Below are 18573 nucleotides of genomic sequence, written 5' to 3'. Positions count from 1 at the left end.
GCACATCAGTCATTCCTGCTTCTCCGCTCTATACCCCTGTCTGTATGCTCGCATTACGATTAGATTAATGATAGACCCAAACTGTAGCGTTTCGTCTGCTGTTGTTCGACAGAACTTTCCGTCGTCACAAGTGTATCACCTGCGGACTGTTTCCCAACCTTCCTTCATCCTCATACATCATTGCCGCATTCACCATAATCGTGCTCGGAGGCTCATCTCGCCAGCAAAACACCTCTCCGAGCACCTCTCGTACACTCCAGTAAACAAACGCCAAAAAATGATACCACAGCACCAAATTCCCCAAATTTAACGCCCAATCCGTCAACGACTCCGGAGACTCCCGCTTCAAAACCTCAGCCAAATGCCTCTCCGCTCGATCCCACCTCACCACTTCTTTCCCACCTCTCACTTTCCCAAAGAGATCCGATCTCCCTGCATGAATATGTCCAAAAACATGTACAGCCGGTTTCACTCTCCTCACTTCATGCAACAAGAATTCATCACCCATCGCTTGCACTCCCGGAAGATCCAAATGGAATCTCGGAGGACAATGTGTGATGAGGATATCTGTGTCTTCGGGAATTTTACCAGTCCAGTAGTCTTGACTTCGAGGATGTTGGAATGCATGTTCGGGACCACCGACATGTGGGACGAAAGGTGAGCCGTAGATTTTTAGTTTTGTGGTTTGGTATTTGCCTGCGATTGAGGGGCCGCGGGTTGGGAAGGGGAGGGTTATGTGGCTGTCTTGGAGGTAGATGAGATTTTTCCAGTCGATGTCGGTGTTGCGGTCCGCGAGGGAGAGGGTTCCTCGGGAGCGGGGGTCGAGGTGGCTGTCGTGGTTGCCGGAGATTATGATTTTGTGTTTGTGGGGGAGGGAGGAGAGCCAGGAGATTTGGGCTTGGAGTTCTCGCGGAGTTCCGGCGTTGGTGAGGTCGCCGGAGTGGATTAGGATGTCGCCGTAGGGGAGGGATGAGGGGATGAGGGTGTGGGTGTCGGAGATGCAGACTAGGGTTATGTTTTTGCGGGTTGGATTGTGGGGGCGGAGGAGGGAGATGAGGAGGTCGATCAGGCGGGCGAGGAGTTTTAGAGGAGAGAGGAGTTGGAGGTAGAGGGATGGGACTGCGTAGGGGTTTCGAGGAGGTTTTGATTTTATCATGGTGATGTTTGGCTAAAAGTGTTGTTCGATGTGAGGTTGGAGAGGTGTACTTGCCTGATGGGCATGGTCTTGGCAGCGTGCCACTCTGTCTCAGAAGCTTGCCTCCCTCCTTCGCTCTGATGTGCAGTTCTTTCGCATGTGAAAATTCGTTGCCCAACAGCAGAATGCCGAAGGCCGTGAATCGCTTGATTCTGTTACGAGCGCGTGTTGAGTTTTCGCATGTAATGTGGGCTCGGTCTTGATCGCGGCACACAGCATCTGCTGCAAGCGAGGCGAGCTGCATTAGGGCGCATGGCACACCTCCATATCGGAATTCATCTGCACCAGGCCTTCAAGCATCGAAGCCACCTCTTCCCAGACCCGGTGCCAGCCGTTTGGTATGGCGTGTGGCCGAGTTGCCCGGTGAAGATCCTCGACATCCTGAACGACGGCTCTAAGTACAAAGGCAGGAGGATTCCGCAGGCCACCTGAGTCATGTGGCTCCTTGATACACAAGACAACGACACTCCACGACTGAGGTCAATCCGTGAGATTGATCTCGAGGCCGATCCAAAGACTGGGTTCCCTCGTATACAGTACGCCATTTTCTCACATACCTGGGCGCCGGACGATGAGCAAGAAATTAGTTTCGATGACATTCAAAGCGGAAACTTCTCTCGTACCAGCACTGGCTGGCGCAAGATCCAGCATTGCCGCAGACAAGCGGCTCAAGATGGTCTCGAATATGCCTGGATAGACACGTGCTGTATCGACAAGCGGAGTTCTGCGGAGTTACAAGAGGCTATTAACTCCATGTTTCATTGGTACTCCCGCTCGAATGTTTGCTACGTATTCTTGACAGATGTCTCGAAAGCTGAGCTCGATTCAGAGGAGCTCGCTACACATGAGAACTGCAAACACCTCAAGGCGAGAGATCGTGGTGTAAAGCTCATTGACAACGCCTTTACGAGGTCTCTATGGTTTAGTAGAGGTTGGACACTGCAAGAACTTCTGGCACCAAAACACGTGTATTTTTACGATAAAGACTGGCAGCTGCTCGGAGACAAGAAGTCCCTGCAGTGTTGGGTTTCGCGAGCGGCGGGAATCGATGGCGATGTTCTCCGTGGGGATTACAGTCTCCAGCAGTGCTCAGTTGCAATGCGAATGTCATGGGCTGCGAGCCGCCGCACGACAAGAATCGAAGATCGCGCCTACAGTCTGCTTGGTATTTTCGATGTTAACATGCCAATGCTGTACGGTGAGGGCTCGAAAGCTTTCATGCGCCTCCAAGAAGAGATCATCAAAACGAACGATGACCAGACTATATTCGTCTGGGAGAGTGATCAGAGTGATTATGTTGGCATGCTCGCCCCTGATCTTGACGCTTTTCAAGGCAAGGGAGAACATCATTATTACACTTTCTTCCCTTCGCAAGGTTTCTCTTTGTCCAACAGAGGACTCTTGATCAAGATGCCGCTCGTACAATGGTCTCTAGATATCTACATCGCCGTTCTATGCTGCGGAATCATTGTCAATGGCAATGGTAAGCCCCAAGGCATCTATCTTCAACGACTCGGCAATAGTGAACAATATGGACGCGTGCGTTTCCAAGGTCGCCATAGCGTACCAGTGGAGGGCGCTTTGCCTGCACTGAAACCCGTCTATGTGCGGCAAAGAGCTCTCTACCCGTCTGAGATGCACTATCTCCAAGAACGTGATTACGAATTCGGAATCGATCCTTTGCTCCTCTCACCTTCTTCACAGCAGCCGGTCAACATTCTCCTTGGCCAATACCGTCAGCAGGATCGCACCATTTCCCAGCCCCCTGGCTCGAAAATTTACCCCATTACAATTCTCTCCCTCGATCACCTACGTTTGCAAGCCGAATGGCTGGGCCTCGGATTTGATCACGACTTCCACCCAGTGATTGTCTTTGCAGACTCCATCGCGTTCTTCCGATCCGACGGCAGTCATCTCGAGCTCTCCACGCAAGCTCCAGGGGACGGATCTCTTGACCGACAGTCTTCAACCAATCCTCTCCGTGGCTCCGATCATGTTTCCAATAACAATTACCAGAAATTCCTGAGCTCCCTTCAGCACCCTACCTTGCTGGGCCAGAGCTATCAGAGCGCTGTTGGTATAATCGAACCGGTCCATTCATATGGGACCTATTGGGCCTGCAAATGTTATCTGGATAAGGAAACCCAACAATTTGTTCTCTTGAATACTCGAGCTTCCAATGGAGCACCAGTCAGCGTGACTGTTACCATTCAGTCATGGTCCAAGAAAGAGAACAGGGCTTTGTGGCAGGTTCGATTGACTGTGGCTCATGATGATGAGTGATATGCTCAGGGATACATACCCAACGCTGCGGAAGAATCGGAACAGCGGTAATCCAGTGCGGCCGCTGATTGCTGAGTTGTACTTCACTTACCATTCAGAGTCTACAAACCTACAGTACAGTATCTCCTTACGACCAATACGACTATGCAAGGATTGGTTTCCCGCGAGAGTTTCCGGCCGTTTCGAGCTGCATGAGCCCTATGTACAAAATGGGACATTGGTACAAAGCCCACAAGATTAAGCTTAGTCAAGGGTTTATGACAACTTGACCTATCTTGGAGGTGTCGCATTATCTCCGGAACAACAACTACTGTATGTCCGGCCAAGAAGTACTCTGATGGGCGCTGGCAGAAGAGTCAAGGAATCATGACAGTGTGAAAGGCGTCTTGCTATCTCCGCGCAAGCACATCCTACCCGCTGGGAACTACAGCCTCGTACGATTGTACGAATTAGCCCCCAAGCCTTGTTGTCCAGCTTCCCTTGTCTGTCAGCAATGTTGCTTGATTCCTTGGCATGGATTACGAATTTACTGCAAATGTATCTTGGAGACAGGGCAGGATTAGGGCAGCGGAAAATAAAGTTTTCTCGATCAGGATCAGTGAACGAACATCGTTCCTTTGGACTCTAAATCGGACGCACCTGCGATATCGAGACCAGCCAGCAGATATGCATATTCCGCAAACGCTGCGTTTCGTTGGTGATCTCTATCGAGCACCTACACAAGGACTGTCAGACAGTCTGTCTATCTCGTCACACGCTCGTCCGTTCGCGAACAGAGAGAGCGCTACATATTTCTCAATCGCTAGGGTATCGTATGTCGTCGCTGTTGCTCGCAATCTTCACCTGGTCTGTCCGAGTGCAGGGCCGGTGGTTTAGTGATCAAATACAATAGTCATGAAACGCAATATCATGCGCGGCCGCGCTTCGACACCTCAGCTGTTGCTCGCAATCTTCACCTGGTCTGTCCGAGTGCAGGGCCGGTGGTTTAGTGATCAAATACAATAGTCATGAAACGCAATATCATGCGCGGCCGCGCCTCGACACCTCAGCTGTTGCTCGCAATCTTCACCTGGTCTGTCCGAGTGCAGGGCCGGTGGTTTAGTGATCAAATACAATAGTCATGAAACGCAATATCATGCGCGGCCGCGCCTCGACACCTCAGCTGGTGCTCATTCCCGGGTCAAGCCATCGTTCATAGATGCCAGTGTGCAGCGTGAGACCTTACACTTAGAACCGGGAGAGACGAGGGTGTGGTATGGAAATTTGAGAATGTGTTTTGATGTAGGAAAGTCGCAAGACTTTGCCACAGAAAAGTGACTGGAAACAGAAAATTCGAGGTGAGGAGGAAGTCGTTTGGGCCACTTCCAAGTGAATAAGGTATTTCGCTATCTCCGGGGCAAAACCTATGCCCTAACCCGCTGCTGGTAAACTCAGCCTCGTATCGCTCGTTCTACGAAGTGCGAAAGCGCATTGTTCCAGCTCCCCTGCTGCGATTCCCGACAGCCAGCAAATCTACAAGCACTGCGCGTAACCGTCTTCGTAGCACCAGCACCCTGAGGTGTCGGTCGAGCATGGAGAAGACTACAATACATTTGTATCAGACCTTGAAAAATCAGATGTTCGTGAGACTTACAGCATAACACTCATAGGCACCCCCCGGATGGTTACTGCATTGACAGACACCGTTGGGGTATCCGGCTGCAATGATGCACCCCTAATAAGAAGAGGTGTTAGGATAATCGATCTGACATCTGTTTGTGCTCTTTATGCGTACGCCTTTTCCAGCCGCAGCGACTGAAGTAGCGCTAATGCTCCAGAGAAAGAAAAGACTGGATAGGTACATGTTCAAATGCATGATGAGGGGGTGTCGAGTTCGGTATGTGTCGAGTACGATATCTATCGAGGAGGAAGGATAGAAGTCGGAGTAACACGAAGGAGAACAAGCTAATCTCATACAGTCACTGCTCTAGGCCCCATTCATAGTCTGCCGTACTATTCACTTGGACGATCAGTCCGTGTTACAGTCGGTGGCATCAGCGTCTGTTGCAAGACCTCAAGCATGCCGAGAGTGCTTAGGCTGGCCGCTAATACGACCACTCTCGATAGCCAACTGCTAGCTGCCCTCTACCTGGTAATAGGCGCCTGATGAGAGCGAACTTGACTGTAACGAGCTGTTCGGCACTTGCGTAGTGGGAACTCGAAGCTGAACTTGACCAAGGACTTCTTCAGAACAGACTCCCACAAGCAGTAGCTGATATCGAGAAGGTCGTAGGACTTCTGCTCTTCTGCGATTACTCAGACCTCCGCACAGTCCATTTCAACCGTTCAGTGGGAGTAAATAAGTGATTTTCGTACTGTTCGTCTCGTTGCCCGAAGAATCTCCACTCCCCTGCACGTAGAATTTATCTTGTAGGTCTACAAACTTGATCTTGATATTGCCCTACTTAGCTATTACGGCTTAGTACTGCTGCAGAAGGGAAGTCCTTGATTCGAACGTAGCGTAACGTGTTGCCGAACCGTCCCAGGGCACTGGAGATCGATGGCTTGTCGGAGCACAGATTGAGACGTTGAGTCACCGAATACTTGGTCATCCAACACCATAGTCACCAAACAAAATGTCATTCGCCGCGTCTCAAAACAGCTCGATTTCGAGTGGAGCCCTCGTTGATCGACGACAAGCTGCAGTGTAGAAATTGACACCAAGTGTTCGGAGAGACGTGGGTGTGGTTCGGAAGTTCGATGAACATCTAGTTCCAGCTAGGGAGGAGGGTGGGACTCGTGGTCATAGAAAGATGACTGACAGCGGAGCATGCGGGAGGAGGAAGAAATTGCTTGTTGGATTACTTCCGTGAAATGCAGCAACTGCGTGGCAGCGCTGGCTGACATGTTACGTGCTATCTACTTACTCATGCAGCTTCCCCATCACCTCAAGCCGCGAAGCGTCTCAATGATCGCTTTCCGTACCCAGGTGGCTTGCCATACCCTGGAGGAGTTCCGTATCCTGGCGGCGGCGAAGGCGAAGTCCCGTTCCCGCCATTCCCAACACCGGCCTGATCGGTGTCCAAAACCGCAACACTCAGCTCAGGCAAGGTAAAGCTGAAAACACCTCCCGCGCCAGCTGTCAAAATGGACGTTGTGGTCTCAACGACATTGATGCCAGTGTGAGGATCATTGTAAGCATATCCATTCTCGCCAGAGTTCGTCAAAACCGTCAAGTTCGCCAATGTGCCTTCTGTGATACCTTCAAAGTGTACCGAAATAGGCACGCTGCTGCTGTTCGTGGTGTTGTACACAGCACCCTTCCAGACGAAAGCGTCATTGCGGGATTCGTCTTTGCCGGCACCCCAGTAGACAGGTCCGAAGCTGGAATTGGATGGCGCGGGAAGAGTGTGGGTGATAGGATGGTGGGCGAAAAGAGACCAGCAGTACCACGTCACGGCCTTCGTCGTCATTCTTGGATCAGCGGCGAACTGGATCAGGGTGATGGCCCATTGCCAGCGATTTTCGTTCTTGAGGACAGGAGCGTAGAAGGTTCCTGGAATGCGGTCGGAGTTGCGTTCGTAGCCGATGAGAGAGACTGCTTCGCCCACGGCACCTTGCCACCATGGGTAGTAGTACAGACCAGTTTCCCAGCGAGGCTCGGTCACGCCGTTGACGTGCGTTGCGGCGACTTCGCCAACGATGTGGCCGATGTCGTTGTCGAAGCGATCAAACTCCTCGACAAGCTCGTTGGGGGTTCTGTAGGGATGATAGTCTCCGATGGCATCTGGAGGGAAATCGAGAGCGTCTTCGGGCGCAGAGACAGGGTCGGATGTAGCAGCGGAGGAGATGACTTGGATGTCTGGATACTTCTCTCTGATTGCGTTGTAGAAGAGTGGAAAGCGGTATTGGCGGTAGCTGTCCCAACCTCCTGGATACCCTGCGAGCCAGTCTTCGTTGCCAATTTCGACGTAGTTCAATTCGAACGGCTCTGGATGACCGAGTTCTGCTCTGCGGGCGCCCCAGGTAGTGTCGGCCGAGCCTCGTACGAACTCGATCTCGTTGAGGGCGTCGTCAATGAAAGGCTGGATATCAGCTTCAGGAGTGACATCGCCGTTTAACGCAAGACCAGCCCAGACACCAAGGACTATCTCGAGACCCATGTCTTCGGCCCAGTAGAGGTATTCCATGATGCCCAAGCCGTGGGTCTGCTGATAATCCCACACACCTTGGAACCCAGGACGATCTTTCAATGGTCCGAGAGTGTCTTTCCAGTCCCAGTATGTGTCGTTCGTGAGACCCTCGAGCATGTTACCACCTGGGAAGCGGAGGAAATGTGGGTTCATATCCGCCAAGGCTTGTGCGATGTCAATACGAAGCCCATTCTTTCTGTCTTTGTAAGTTGGCGGGAACAAGCTGATCAAGTTGAAGTCCAGCGTATCGCCCTCCACGCCTGCTGTATCGAAAGTGAGAGAGAATGTGTTGTTGGAGTTCGGAGCATCGCGATCTGGGACAAGCTCAAAGGTGTGTTCAACCCATTCGTCTGGCGTGGCTTGAGACTCGACTTCAACAGATCCGAAAACATCATCTGTCAAGTTTGACTTCAGAGATGCAATAAAGGAGCCATTGTACCCTCCGCGGACCCAGAAAGATCCGGTGTACCTTTGCTGCCTGACGTCCATACCCCAATAGCCTTCATTTTCAAATCCTACCTGGCCACTGCCGTTGCCAGCTGTGACTTGCAAAGAAGCCGGCAGGGCTTGTGAAAGAGGCTCACTCAAGTTGGCGATGCTCAGCTCAGCGCCGCCGATAGGAAAGTACCCGGTAGTAGATACTGGGAACTCAGGGCTGTACTGGAACGCTCGGTTTCTAATTAATTCTGCGTAGATGCCGCCATCGCCGGAATTATTGATGTCCTGTGCCTGGCTTAGCATTGAAAGGCCCTAGCGCGAAGCATACTCACCTCGTGGAGGAAGCCATAACCATAAGGATGCCCAAACTTGCCAGTAAGGTTTCCGCCAGAGGATGCGACACGAATATCCACAGCTGTACAGCTGGCAATGCAGGCTGCACCCACCAATGCTTGCTTCATTGTAGAGACCTTGGACGACTACCACAACGAAACTCCTTGAAACTAGTTCCTACCTTATACCATGAACACTCGTCGCCTAGCACTTGGCAGGAACAATTGCATACGTTCTATGGTTCCACGATGATGCCATGTTTTGCCGTTCGACTTGGTATGCTGGCAGCATTTTGGCCAATTTGTGGACCGAAAGGTTGTCTATATTGAAGGAAAGTCTGGTCATTGGAGGAAGTTCGCGTTCCTACGCGGAGTAATTCGATTGCGCATTGCGGTACCTGCAGGTGAATTTATCCATCCTTGTCGATCAGTATGGAGCCCCACGACCCCTCCTCAACCTGACGTGCCTGAGCCAAATTGCACGGCTTCAGGCTATAAGTCGGCTTGGGCAAGGACAAAGGCTGAACGTGATTAGCATACGTTTGGGGCATGAATTCCTCGTATAGCATCCCCATATAAGGGACATCGTTCCCCGTCGTCGTGGCGATGTTGTTGTGCTGGCACGATTTAGTGCGCATGATGCGTGCAATGCGACGGCGTTGCTAGATCCTCCGTGATCTGCGTCTCTATATTTCTTGGCGACATGCTGCGTGCGAAGACATCGTCACCGTCCATCGACAAGGCCAACGAAGAGCTAAGTGACGATTGAACATCGTCCGAGGGAGAATGGCGGGAATTCTTGGTGCAAACGGTCGCGCGATACCAGCTCAGCTCTCGGTGCCTGCCCACAGACTGTAAGAGACCGGCGGGAGCTCACAGCGCATCAACAACCGGCAGTTCTGAATCGTATGTGAGTTGAGAGCTGGCCAGGGAGAACATAGACCATGTTGCCGCCATCACAGATGTATCCGTGTCCTCTTGCTGCCGAGTGAGTCCTGATCCTCGGTGTGCTCTCGACTGCCACAATGAGACACCATGTTGGTAGGCGCGGCCTTAGACGAGGCTGAAGTCGCAGGCCAGTGTTGCTGCAGAGAGCCGATGTATTTACGGCAGGCTGCTTTGTCTGTGGAGGGAGAACTGGCTTTCGGTGCCTGAATTTCTGGTGTTGTGTAGATGCAGGCAGCCGAAGCACTCCCGGAGCTCCGAAGCTCTCCCAGGATGTGATCATCTCGACGCGAGCTGTGCACACAGACACTTTTTGGATTCATCAACACAACTGCAAAATCACCGCGACCACGATCCGCGCACTTTGATTTTCGACGCGCGCATATTCAGAAACCGCATAGCGTCATCTTCGACACGCGACCCGAGTGAACATTGCACGTGGCGTAGCCGCAGCAGCGCTTTCACATTCCTCAGCCCATCAAAAGTTCGTCGGCGCAACCACCACACCTCCCTCTGTCTTTGGAATTCACGACTGACACCGTAAAATAGTGGCGCAGATCAAGTATATCAAGACGAAAAAGCCCGCATCCGAAGAGCCAAACACGATGCCTCCGAAACGCGCCTCCGCACGCACCGCCGCGCCCAAAGACACAGACGCGACGACCACCAAACCAAAGGCCAACACCAAGGCCAAGATCGTGAAACCCGCGCCGGCTACGAAAGGCAAGACAGCAGCCGCTAAGGCCAAGACAAACGGCACGGCGAAGCGACGCGGACAGAAGGCTACCGAGACAGATAGCGAGGCTGAGACAAAGAAGACTGCCACAAAGGGCAAGAGTAAGTTCAATCTCCACGTATATGAGGACAGCATGGAAGGCGTGAGAATGCGCGCTGCAAAACAGCAAACATGACGCGTCTTTTCGAGTCCTTACCGCTGTGCTTTATCGATGTGCACGGATACTTACATGCCGCTACAGCTACCACAAAGAAGACAACGACAACGAAGAAGGCTAAGGCCGAAGAGAAGACCGAGGCGCCCGCAAAGACGACTCGCAAGCGCAAAGCCGCCGACGACGATGCTCCCGCCGCCCCAGCCAAGAAGGTCAAGGTTCTGACGAAAGGACCCATCCTTCAAGACGCGCCCACGCAAAAGCTGAATGTTTACGTGTTTGGCGAGGGAACAGCCGGTGAGCTGGGCCTGGGCACAGCAAAGAAGAGCATCGACGTGAAGCGGCCACGTTTGAACCCAGAACTATCAGCAAGCAAAGTCGGAGTTGTGCAGATCGAGGCTGGTGGGATGCACGCCATTGCTCTCACATCTGACAACAAGATCTTGACATGGGGCGTCAACGATCAAGGCACACTCGGCAGAGATACCACCTGGGATGGCGGACTCAAAGACATGGACGATGCGGGTTCAGACAGTGATTCCGAGGAAGGCGATGACAATGGGCTGAATCCGAAAGAGGCGCTGCCGGGTGAGGTAGACTGGTCGCAAACAGAGGTTGCAGAGGGCACGCGCTTCGTCGAAGTGGCAGCCGGCGACTCGACCTCATTCGTTCTCACAGACGATGGCAAGGTGTACGGATGGGGCACGTTCCGCAGCAACGACGGCATTTTCGGCTTTACTCAGGAGGTCAAAGTCGCTACACGCCCCGTTCTCATCCCGGGACTGAAGAACATCACCAGCATCAAGGCTGGAGCCAACCATGCCCTGGCCATGGACACCAAAGGAGCTGTCTTTGCTTGGGGTTCAGGGCAGCAGAATCAGCTTGGCCGCCGCATTGTTGAGCGAACGAAGACCGAAGCGCTTTTCCCACGCGAGTTCGGACTGCCCAAGGGCCCCAAGAAGGGCATCACATCCATTCAGACTGGTGCATACCACAGCTTCGCCATTGCAAAGACGGGAGACATCTACGCATGGGGCTTGAATAACTTCGGCGAGACAGGCATCATGGACAACGCTGGACAAGATGATGCAGTCATCATGAACCCTCGAGTCGTCACCGCACTCAAGGGCAAGAATGTCACAAGCATCAAAGGCGGAGGCCACCACAGTCTTGCCGCAACTGAGGACGGAGCGTGTCTCATCTGGGGCCGTATCGACGGCGCGCAGACTGGTATCTCAGAAGACGACCTCGCTAAGCTCCCAGCAGAGGCGACAATTAAAGACGACTCCGGCCGGCCGCGAATCCTTGCCCAACCACAAAAGATCCCGACCATCCAAGGAGAAGTCGTTCACGTATCTGCTGCTTCCGATCACAACATCGTCATCACAAAGGAAGGCCAGGCATACTCGTGGGGTTTCTCGGCGAATTACCAGACAGGTCAAGGAACGGATGATGATGTCCCCGTCGCCAAGTTGATCGACAACACAGCTGTGCGAGAGAAGTTGTTGAACGGGGCTACTACTGGTGGCCAGTTCAGCATCATCACTGCACCCGCCAGCGAAGAGGACTTGGCGATGACGAATGGCGTGTAAAAGATGCCCTTTGAGCGACGTGGAGGCATTTCTGGGGTTTGCGCTTGTTTTCTCGCATGGCACGGCTGGCGTTTCTGCTTTTTTCCGAGGAGGTTTTGGGTACGTCAAGAGTGGAGGGAACAGTACACTGAGGAGGATAATGATACGGAAGGAAGGCGCCTGGGCATTCGGGCATGGAAGATGATAGACTGAGCGACTTCAAGACCGACGATTGAACTGATGTACGTGCCGCTTTTTATGCATGAGTTTTGACTCCCCGCAAGGGTGATGTTGGCTCATTGCTGGAAAGCTGGCTGTTATCGGTTATTGTTGGTCTCTGGGGAATCTGGTCTGTCAAGACGATGGATGTTGATTCTTGTTTTGTACTATAGTAGCTTTGACTCCCCTTCATGGGTCGAGTTGGCGAAGTAGCGCAGACAGAGGGGGGCAGACATGACTTCAATTCGAAAAATGACTTTCACACTAACGCCCAAATTTTCAAAGCGATGCTTCTGTACTCTTATATCCTCGTCGCAGCGTTCCTCAATAACATTAGAGAAATCTCATCCTTTCTTGCCTTGATTATATGAGAGCCCTCTACCTCTTCCACTACATATTTTGGCTTCCATTTCTATCAATTTTACATTGTCAGCAACCTTCTCCTCAGTCTATTTATTTTGCATTCGCGCAGCAAGCAGATTGGCGACACCAACGACAAATTTTCACTCCAAGATTTGAGAATGAAGTGATTTCCATGGGTCTAACATAGCCAGACGGAGAATAATATTCAAGGATCGAATGATAATTGTCGCCGTGCCGCACACACGCATCTACTGCAGCTCAAAGCGAGATTATTAATTTGACATGACAAAAGAAACGTGTGATGTGAGACGAAGGAGCAATAATTGTAATACGTGGTACACAGATATACAGAAATGTTTATTACAAATTTATATTTCTGTAGAAGCGGAAATGTGTGAAGTTCTGCAGCTTTGCTCGTTTAGCTCGCTTTGATTCCTTTCTCTTCCTGCCATTCCATTTCTTGTGATTCCATGTTCACTCCCTCTATTTCCACTGGCGCTGTTTCGTCTACTGTTTCGAACGCCACCTTTGTAGCGGAGACACGAATACTTTTGAGGTGGCTCACACCAACTCCCCTGGTTGCGAACAGCAATGCGCAGTCGTGCAACAGCAATCTCGTTCCACAACGCAAGTATGATAGCCCATTTCAGGGCGGCAGCACTCTACTTTCCTGTACAACCACCCATTTCCAGGTCACCTGCCGCGGTCAACGTTATCTGCGTTGAATTTTTCCGATTTTCGTGCTCATGATGTTTGGTCGTGCGAATGCTTCGCCGGTCAGGCCTACAGCATATCGATCAAAATGGCACAACCAGCGCGGCGGGATTTGAGGAGCTGCGCGAAATTGCTTTCGTTCTCGCGTGCTAGATCGCAGCCAAGAACCTTCATCATCAAAGTCAAAGCCACAGAGCATCTCTCAATGTGCATCGCGCAATGTGTTGTCATCATGGCCTGCTTGCCGTTCTGCTTGTTGCGGACTTGCATGCACCTCGTCATCGGCAAAGTTGTCCAGAAGCTCCGCCTCTACATCTTCGTAAATCGCGGGAAGGTCCTTGCGGAGCTCGTTCATGCCCTGTTCCTTCAGGAATACATCCAGCTGCTTCACAATATTACGCTGTACATAGGGGAGTTCGGCAAGTCTTCGGACCGCCCAAGCAACAATACCACGTGGCGAGAGATCTAGTTCCTCACCAGTATCTTTCTCGGTAAGGGATGGTGCGACAAGTTCCTGGTCGTCCGAGCTCGAAGGATGTGGCGATGCCTTGACTTCTTCAAGCGCTTTGCGAAGGATTATAAGGATCGTGTTGACATCGGGGAATATCGCCCCGTAAAGAACCAGTCTGCTCCTGTCACCTGACCTCGGCGAAGAGATCACAATCCTCTGCCGCTTCAAGCTATTGAGAGCTCTGGCTCGCATGCGTGGCATCCTTTTGCGCATTGCGCTACTACGAACCATGTTGAAAGCAGCATCATGTGTGCGTCGTGCGGAGTGCGGCCAGAATATCCCGAGCAAACGACGACCACCAACGCTGCCATGTGCGGCAACTACGCCCTCGAGTAACATATTGAATTTGCTGGTATCGAGTTGAAGCGGGTGATTGGATTTCTTTGGGCACAGAGGGAACGCAAAATCGAACCAGCGCTTGTTGATCGCTGCTAGCACAGCCAGCAATGACACACTGGCCTGTGTTCGAAGTTTGCGTTGGCGTTTGGCGATAGTCCTGACAAATGATTGCGCTCGGGACAGGTTTGCGGATGTATCGCTCTGTTCGCCTTTGAGGTCGGTGATCTGTCCAAGCATAGTCCGTATTGCAACAGCCAAAGGCTGACTACCAAGGCCTGGGCCTGGTATGCTGGAGAGGTAGTCTAATGCTTCCTGCGCAGCGTCCCACCGGAGTGCCTGAATCTGACTGATCAGAACCGACTCCAGCGATGCTCGGGAAAGGCGGCTGTCCTTAAAAAGGGACAAGAGGGCTTTGTCATTACTGGCAGCAGCGAACCGGATCAGAGCTGGCTGCAAGTTTGGGTCGTCGTAGGAGGTTTTGGGTATGACCGGTCCATCTACGTCTCTGCTGTAAATCAGCCAGCGGCCGAAATCGAAAGCTCTCGCTTCGGTGACCTGGTCCAGCAAAAGCGCCAACGTCGTGAGCGGAATCTGAGCGTGGAACCCGGGATATTCAATAGTGGGAAGGTTGCTTGTGAACATGCCTAGGGAACTCACAGCGCGAAAGACCGAGTTCGCCGCCTTCTTTACGTTTCCTCGCTGGTTCAGCCTGCCGAAGAATGACCCGACAGCCCTGAATTTATCCTGATCTGCACGGTACTGAATCCGATTGAACACTTCTAGGCTACCTTCGAAGGATCCAGAAGAAACTTGACCGTAAAGGGCGCGATGTAAGATCCCTTGCATGGCTGTGGTGCCATCTTTGACATACGCTGGCAGGTCTTGATTGTTGCTCGTGTCAAGGTCACTTCCAAAACCAGAAGTCAGAGCAACCAGTCTTTGAGCAAGATTACTGTCTGTCTCTGGTGCAGCACTGCGGGTGTCGAGAAGTCGTAAGCTGATCCCGCCCCACGTGCCAAAGCTAAGACTTTGCTTTTGTTCCGCCAAGGAGCGTCTCATGGTATGCATGCAATCCATCACCACTTCGATGTCAGTCCCTCGAGTTCCTACGCCAATGTTGACATCGCAAGACAGTGCGTCCACATAAGCATTGACTACTTCGCTGCTGATCGTGCGAACTACAGAAGGCTTCGGCGACTGGACATCATCCATCGATGTCTTCGATCTTGTTTTGAAGAGGAATTCCCATGACCTCCAGTCTCGTGGCTCTGTAGAATAGTTCTCAGGGAGAGATTTCTGGTAGTCTGTCCAGGACAGCAGGGTCCAGGACTTGGGTCGATCTGCGAGCAGCGACCTGAGGATCAAGGCGCCTTCACGAGTCCAACCTCCGTACAGGCACGACCATAGTATAAGCTCCATCCACACCTCTGCACGAAGGCCTGCTACATGCACGCGAAAGACACTTCCGCGAATTTCTGGTCGAGGTGAGGATAGAGCTCCGTAAGCCTTGGCTTCCTCTATCACGAGCTTTTCATGAGCGCGCCAAGCGGCATCGGATAGAGATGTTAGGATCCGTGATGACAGGAATGGGATGAGAGGCGGCTGTTGAATTGCGCACCTATCAGGATTCGGCTCTGCCTGGTAGATGGCCAGCGGCATAACCTCCCGATGATGCAGGTAGGCGATGATCTCCAGCACCTCCGGTCTCATGTCGTTTCCTACACACGCTTTGATCATCGCGCCCAGTGTGCGCCACACTTGTCCCAGTACCTCGTGGCCCAGCAAATTGTTTCGATCCTGGTTTATCGGATGTAGGCCATCGAGCATATCGTCCAACGATGGAGACCGCAGTGCATCCTCGTTTACGAGGGCGTCTGGTGCCCCGAGATCCAGCGGACGGTCGACGTCGTCAAGATTTGGCACTTTCTGCCATATACTTCCCACTCCTGCAAGGCGCGATTCGACAGCGTGTGCAGCTGGGAACCTGTCAACCAGCTTCTTGATCAGCCAAACGACAGCAGTCCATCGATTTTGTTCAATGCCAAGATGGTAGAGGAGATCAAGGGGTTTATCGTCCGCATTCATCGGGTATTGCGCGCCGAGCAGAACCTGGGCGACGTCCACAGCGCCAAGGGTAATGTCTGGTGGAGTGACATTGGGATCACGAAGATGCGGCGGCAGTGCGCCTTCAAGCAGAGGCATCCATAAGGTGACATCACGTCCTGGAGGCTCGATTGTTCGAAATAATTGATATCGCCTCCCCAGAGGCTCCAGTAGTTGTTGTGGCGAAGCTTCCCCTAACGGCTCATCGAGCTTGGATGGGTTCGCCACATGCAGCGCTCGCCGCACAGCGAGTCGCGTTGTCCATCGCAGAGCCTTGGTCCAGGCAATCGACTGCGCTCTACGGATCGTCCATGTTCTCATTGGCGCAGTGGCATAGTCGTGCAGATGCAAAGAGATGAGAGGAAAGACGGCGGTGCTGCGAGAAGAAAAGTCTCGAGTGACGTTCGCGACTCCGACGCGATCGCCCGGATCCCTGCAAGTGCCAAGCAACTGTCGCCTGGACTGAGATGGCTGTTCTTGCTTGCTGCGGGTTGCAGTCCACAAACACTTCCCATTCTCCAAACACCGCGTCTTTTCAACTGCCATTCGTCTGTTCCGAAGTCTTCGCTCCAAGCGCAAACCCAATATCGTGATTCCAGTTGCCTCGTCTTCCACCACCCGCTCGTTTCTTGGACGCGTCTCGGCACGCGAACGCGGCGGCGTCAGACAGCAACAACAGCAAAGATGAGCTACCGCGTCGGTGCGTCGAAAATACCTGCTCCATGACAAACTCAAGTCGGAACTGACCAGACTAGAACTTGCGAAGACGGGTCGCTCGGGATGCTCCAATACCTCATGCAAGAAGGCGGAATCCAAGATTCAGAAGGGGGAACTCCGTCAGGGAGTCCTCGTGCAGATCCAAGAACACCAGTCCATGAAGTGGCGCCACTGGTATTTCACAGCCTTGCTCTTCTCATCTTCCATGACTGACATATACCCAGGGGCTGCGTGACGCCCACCGTGCTACACAATTGGTGGGAGACCGCCGGCGAAGATCTTGACCTCGTCGATGGCTACGATGACCTCCCCGCAGATGCGCAAGAGAAAGTCAAGCGCTCCCTGGAGCAAGGCCACGTTGACGATGAGGATTGGAATGGCGCAAGTAGCCCCTCACATGAAGTATGATGCATCGAACTAACGAGTGGAGTAGGACATTGAGATGAATCGCTATGACCCAGCCAACCCACGCCAAGGCATGTTCTTGACCAAGAAGAAGAAGAAGGAGCTGGGCAAAGATGACGTGAGTACTTGCACCCTTTGAAATCTGCCAATGCTGATTTGTGTCAGGACGATGACGAGGGCGACAAGCAGAAGAAGAAGCCTTCAAAGAAGCGAGCTCGCAAAGATGCAGAGGACGAAGACGAGGAGGCCGAATCGAAGCCAGCACGGAAGAAGTCACGCGGCAAGAAGGCCAAAGCCGAAGAGGAAGATGAAGCACCAGTTCCGGCCAAGAAGACGTCAAAGAAGAAAGCTCCAGCCAAGAAAGAAGTGGCTGAGGAGTCCGCCGAGGAGAGCGAGCAGCCGGCACCAAAGAAGACCAAAGGACGTAAGGCCAAGTCCGCAGCCAAAGTTGAGCCAACGAGCGACACCGAGGACGTGTCTGCCGAAGAGGAGAAGCCCGCACCTCAGAAGAAATCCGCTCCGAAGGCACGCAAGGGTAGAGGCAAGAAGGCTGCCAGCGAAGAGGACTAGACGGCCTTACTCTTTTGCTCTTGCCAGCGTTCTTGGCATCAGCACTCGTCGAACGTTTCAGGCCACACGGGATTTCCCTGTTCACCACGAGTTTGCAACAGTGCAGCGAGGCACTACACATGCCCTACAGCATTACGACAGTTGTACACCGTTCCTGCATTGCAACCTAGAAAGCCAGCGAGCTTCTCAAGGTGGACGACGCGTCCTTGGCGCGTTCAAGCTTCATGAGTTTTTGATACCCACAGCTTCTATACGCATTCAGTGTAATAATATCAACACCTGATGACTTCCAGTCCCAATGCACGCATCGCAAGGATACTCTGCATCAATGTCATTCTGATGTGAAGGGCTTCATCGTGTCGTTGTTGCTGCCGTCATAACGACGTACCGCAATCCTCCGGGCGACGCGAATCAGGGACCCTACACGTCACGAACAGTACGCGAGCCTCTTCTTCAACGGTAGTGCTTGCATTGGTCTGAAGATCCAGAGATCCGCCAGATCTCTTGCGATCTCAAAAATGCTAGATTAACCTTGCAGGGTTCATGTCTCCCCGGCGCGCTTCATGTACGATCGAACTCTGTTCCTGGCGCGCTAGTCTGCTTCCTGCATGTCATTGACGTTTCATGCGACAACCACATCTCTCCTCAGTCTTCGCACATGCGCGGCTCAGACACTCTTCAGCGCATGCTATTACTCGGGAAGCACTCTGTGCCAATGGGATGTGATGTTTCGAGGTCCGGTGGCTGAAAAGTGCTCATGGGTTCTTTTGTGGTTCAACGAGGCTGGATCTAGCAAGATCTGCTTC

General features: G+C 52.5%; 6 protein-coding genes across 6 annotated transcripts; 3 read left to right on the top strand and 3 right to left on the bottom strand.

The window, feature by feature from the left end:
- Positions 1-124: 124 nt before the first annotated feature.
- Positions 125-1156, bottom strand: RHO25_003903 (uncharacterized protein; the record flags this gene model as incomplete). Its single annotated transcript, XM_023599372.1, has 1 exon — positions 125-1156. One exon carries the CDS (start codon positions 1154-1156, stop codon positions 125-127), a length of 1032 nt encoding a protein of 343 aa, XP_023455608.1.
- Positions 1157-1630: 474 nt separating this feature from the next.
- RHO25_003902 (uncharacterized protein) lies at positions 1631-3478 on the top strand (the record flags this gene model as incomplete). The annotated part of the gene is made up of 1 exon (XM_023599371.1): positions 1631-3478. The coding sequence occupies one exon, from the start codon at positions 1631-1633 to the stop codon at positions 3476-3478; it is 1848 nt and encodes a 615-aa protein (XP_023455607.1).
- A 2927-nt stretch (positions 3479-6405) lies between these two features.
- On the bottom strand, positions 6406-8549 carry RHO25_003901 (uncharacterized protein; the record flags this gene model as incomplete). Its single annotated transcript, XM_023599370.1, has 2 exons — positions 6406-8373; positions 8421-8549. 2 exons carry the CDS (start codon positions 8547-8549, stop codon positions 6406-6408), a joined length of 2097 nt encoding a protein of 698 aa, XP_023455606.1.
- Positions 8550-9455: 906 nt separating this feature from the next.
- On the top strand, positions 9456-11847 carry RHO25_003900 (uncharacterized protein; the record flags this gene model as incomplete). Its single annotated transcript, XM_023599369.2, has 4 exons — positions 9456-9461; positions 9813-9849; positions 9915-10202; positions 10343-11847. The coding sequence occupies 4 exons, from the start codon at positions 9456-9458 to the stop codon at positions 11845-11847; spliced, it is 1836 nt and encodes a 611-aa protein (XP_023455285.2).
- A 1477-nt stretch (positions 11848-13324) lies between these two features.
- Positions 13325-16396, bottom strand: RHO25_003899 (uncharacterized protein; the record flags this gene model as incomplete). The annotated part of the gene is made up of 1 exon (XM_023599368.2): positions 13325-16396. The coding sequence occupies one exon, from the start codon at positions 16394-16396 to the stop codon at positions 13325-13327; it is 3072 nt and encodes a 1023-aa protein (XP_023456265.1).
- Positions 16397-16759: 363 nt separating this feature from the next.
- Positions 16760-17767, top strand: RHO25_003898 (uncharacterized protein; the record flags this gene model as incomplete). The annotated part of the gene is made up of 5 exons (XM_023599367.2): positions 16760-16775; positions 16831-16966; positions 17017-17173; positions 17226-17315; positions 17363-17767. The coding sequence occupies 5 exons, from the start codon at positions 16760-16762 to the stop codon at positions 17765-17767; spliced, it is 804 nt and encodes a 267-aa protein (XP_023456266.1).
- Between the last annotated feature and the right edge of the window lie 806 nt (positions 17768-18573).

The sequence above is a fragment of the Cercospora beticola genome, chromosome 2 (genome assembly GCF_033473495.1).
Source record: "Cercospora beticola chromosome 2, complete sequence".
In the NCBI taxonomy this organism is placed as follows: domain Eukaryota; kingdom Fungi; phylum Ascomycota; class Dothideomycetes; order Mycosphaerellales; family Mycosphaerellaceae; genus Cercospora; species Cercospora beticola.
The sequence above is the reverse complement of the archived record's forward strand: the minus strand, read 5'-3'. Positions and strand labels throughout refer to the sequence as shown.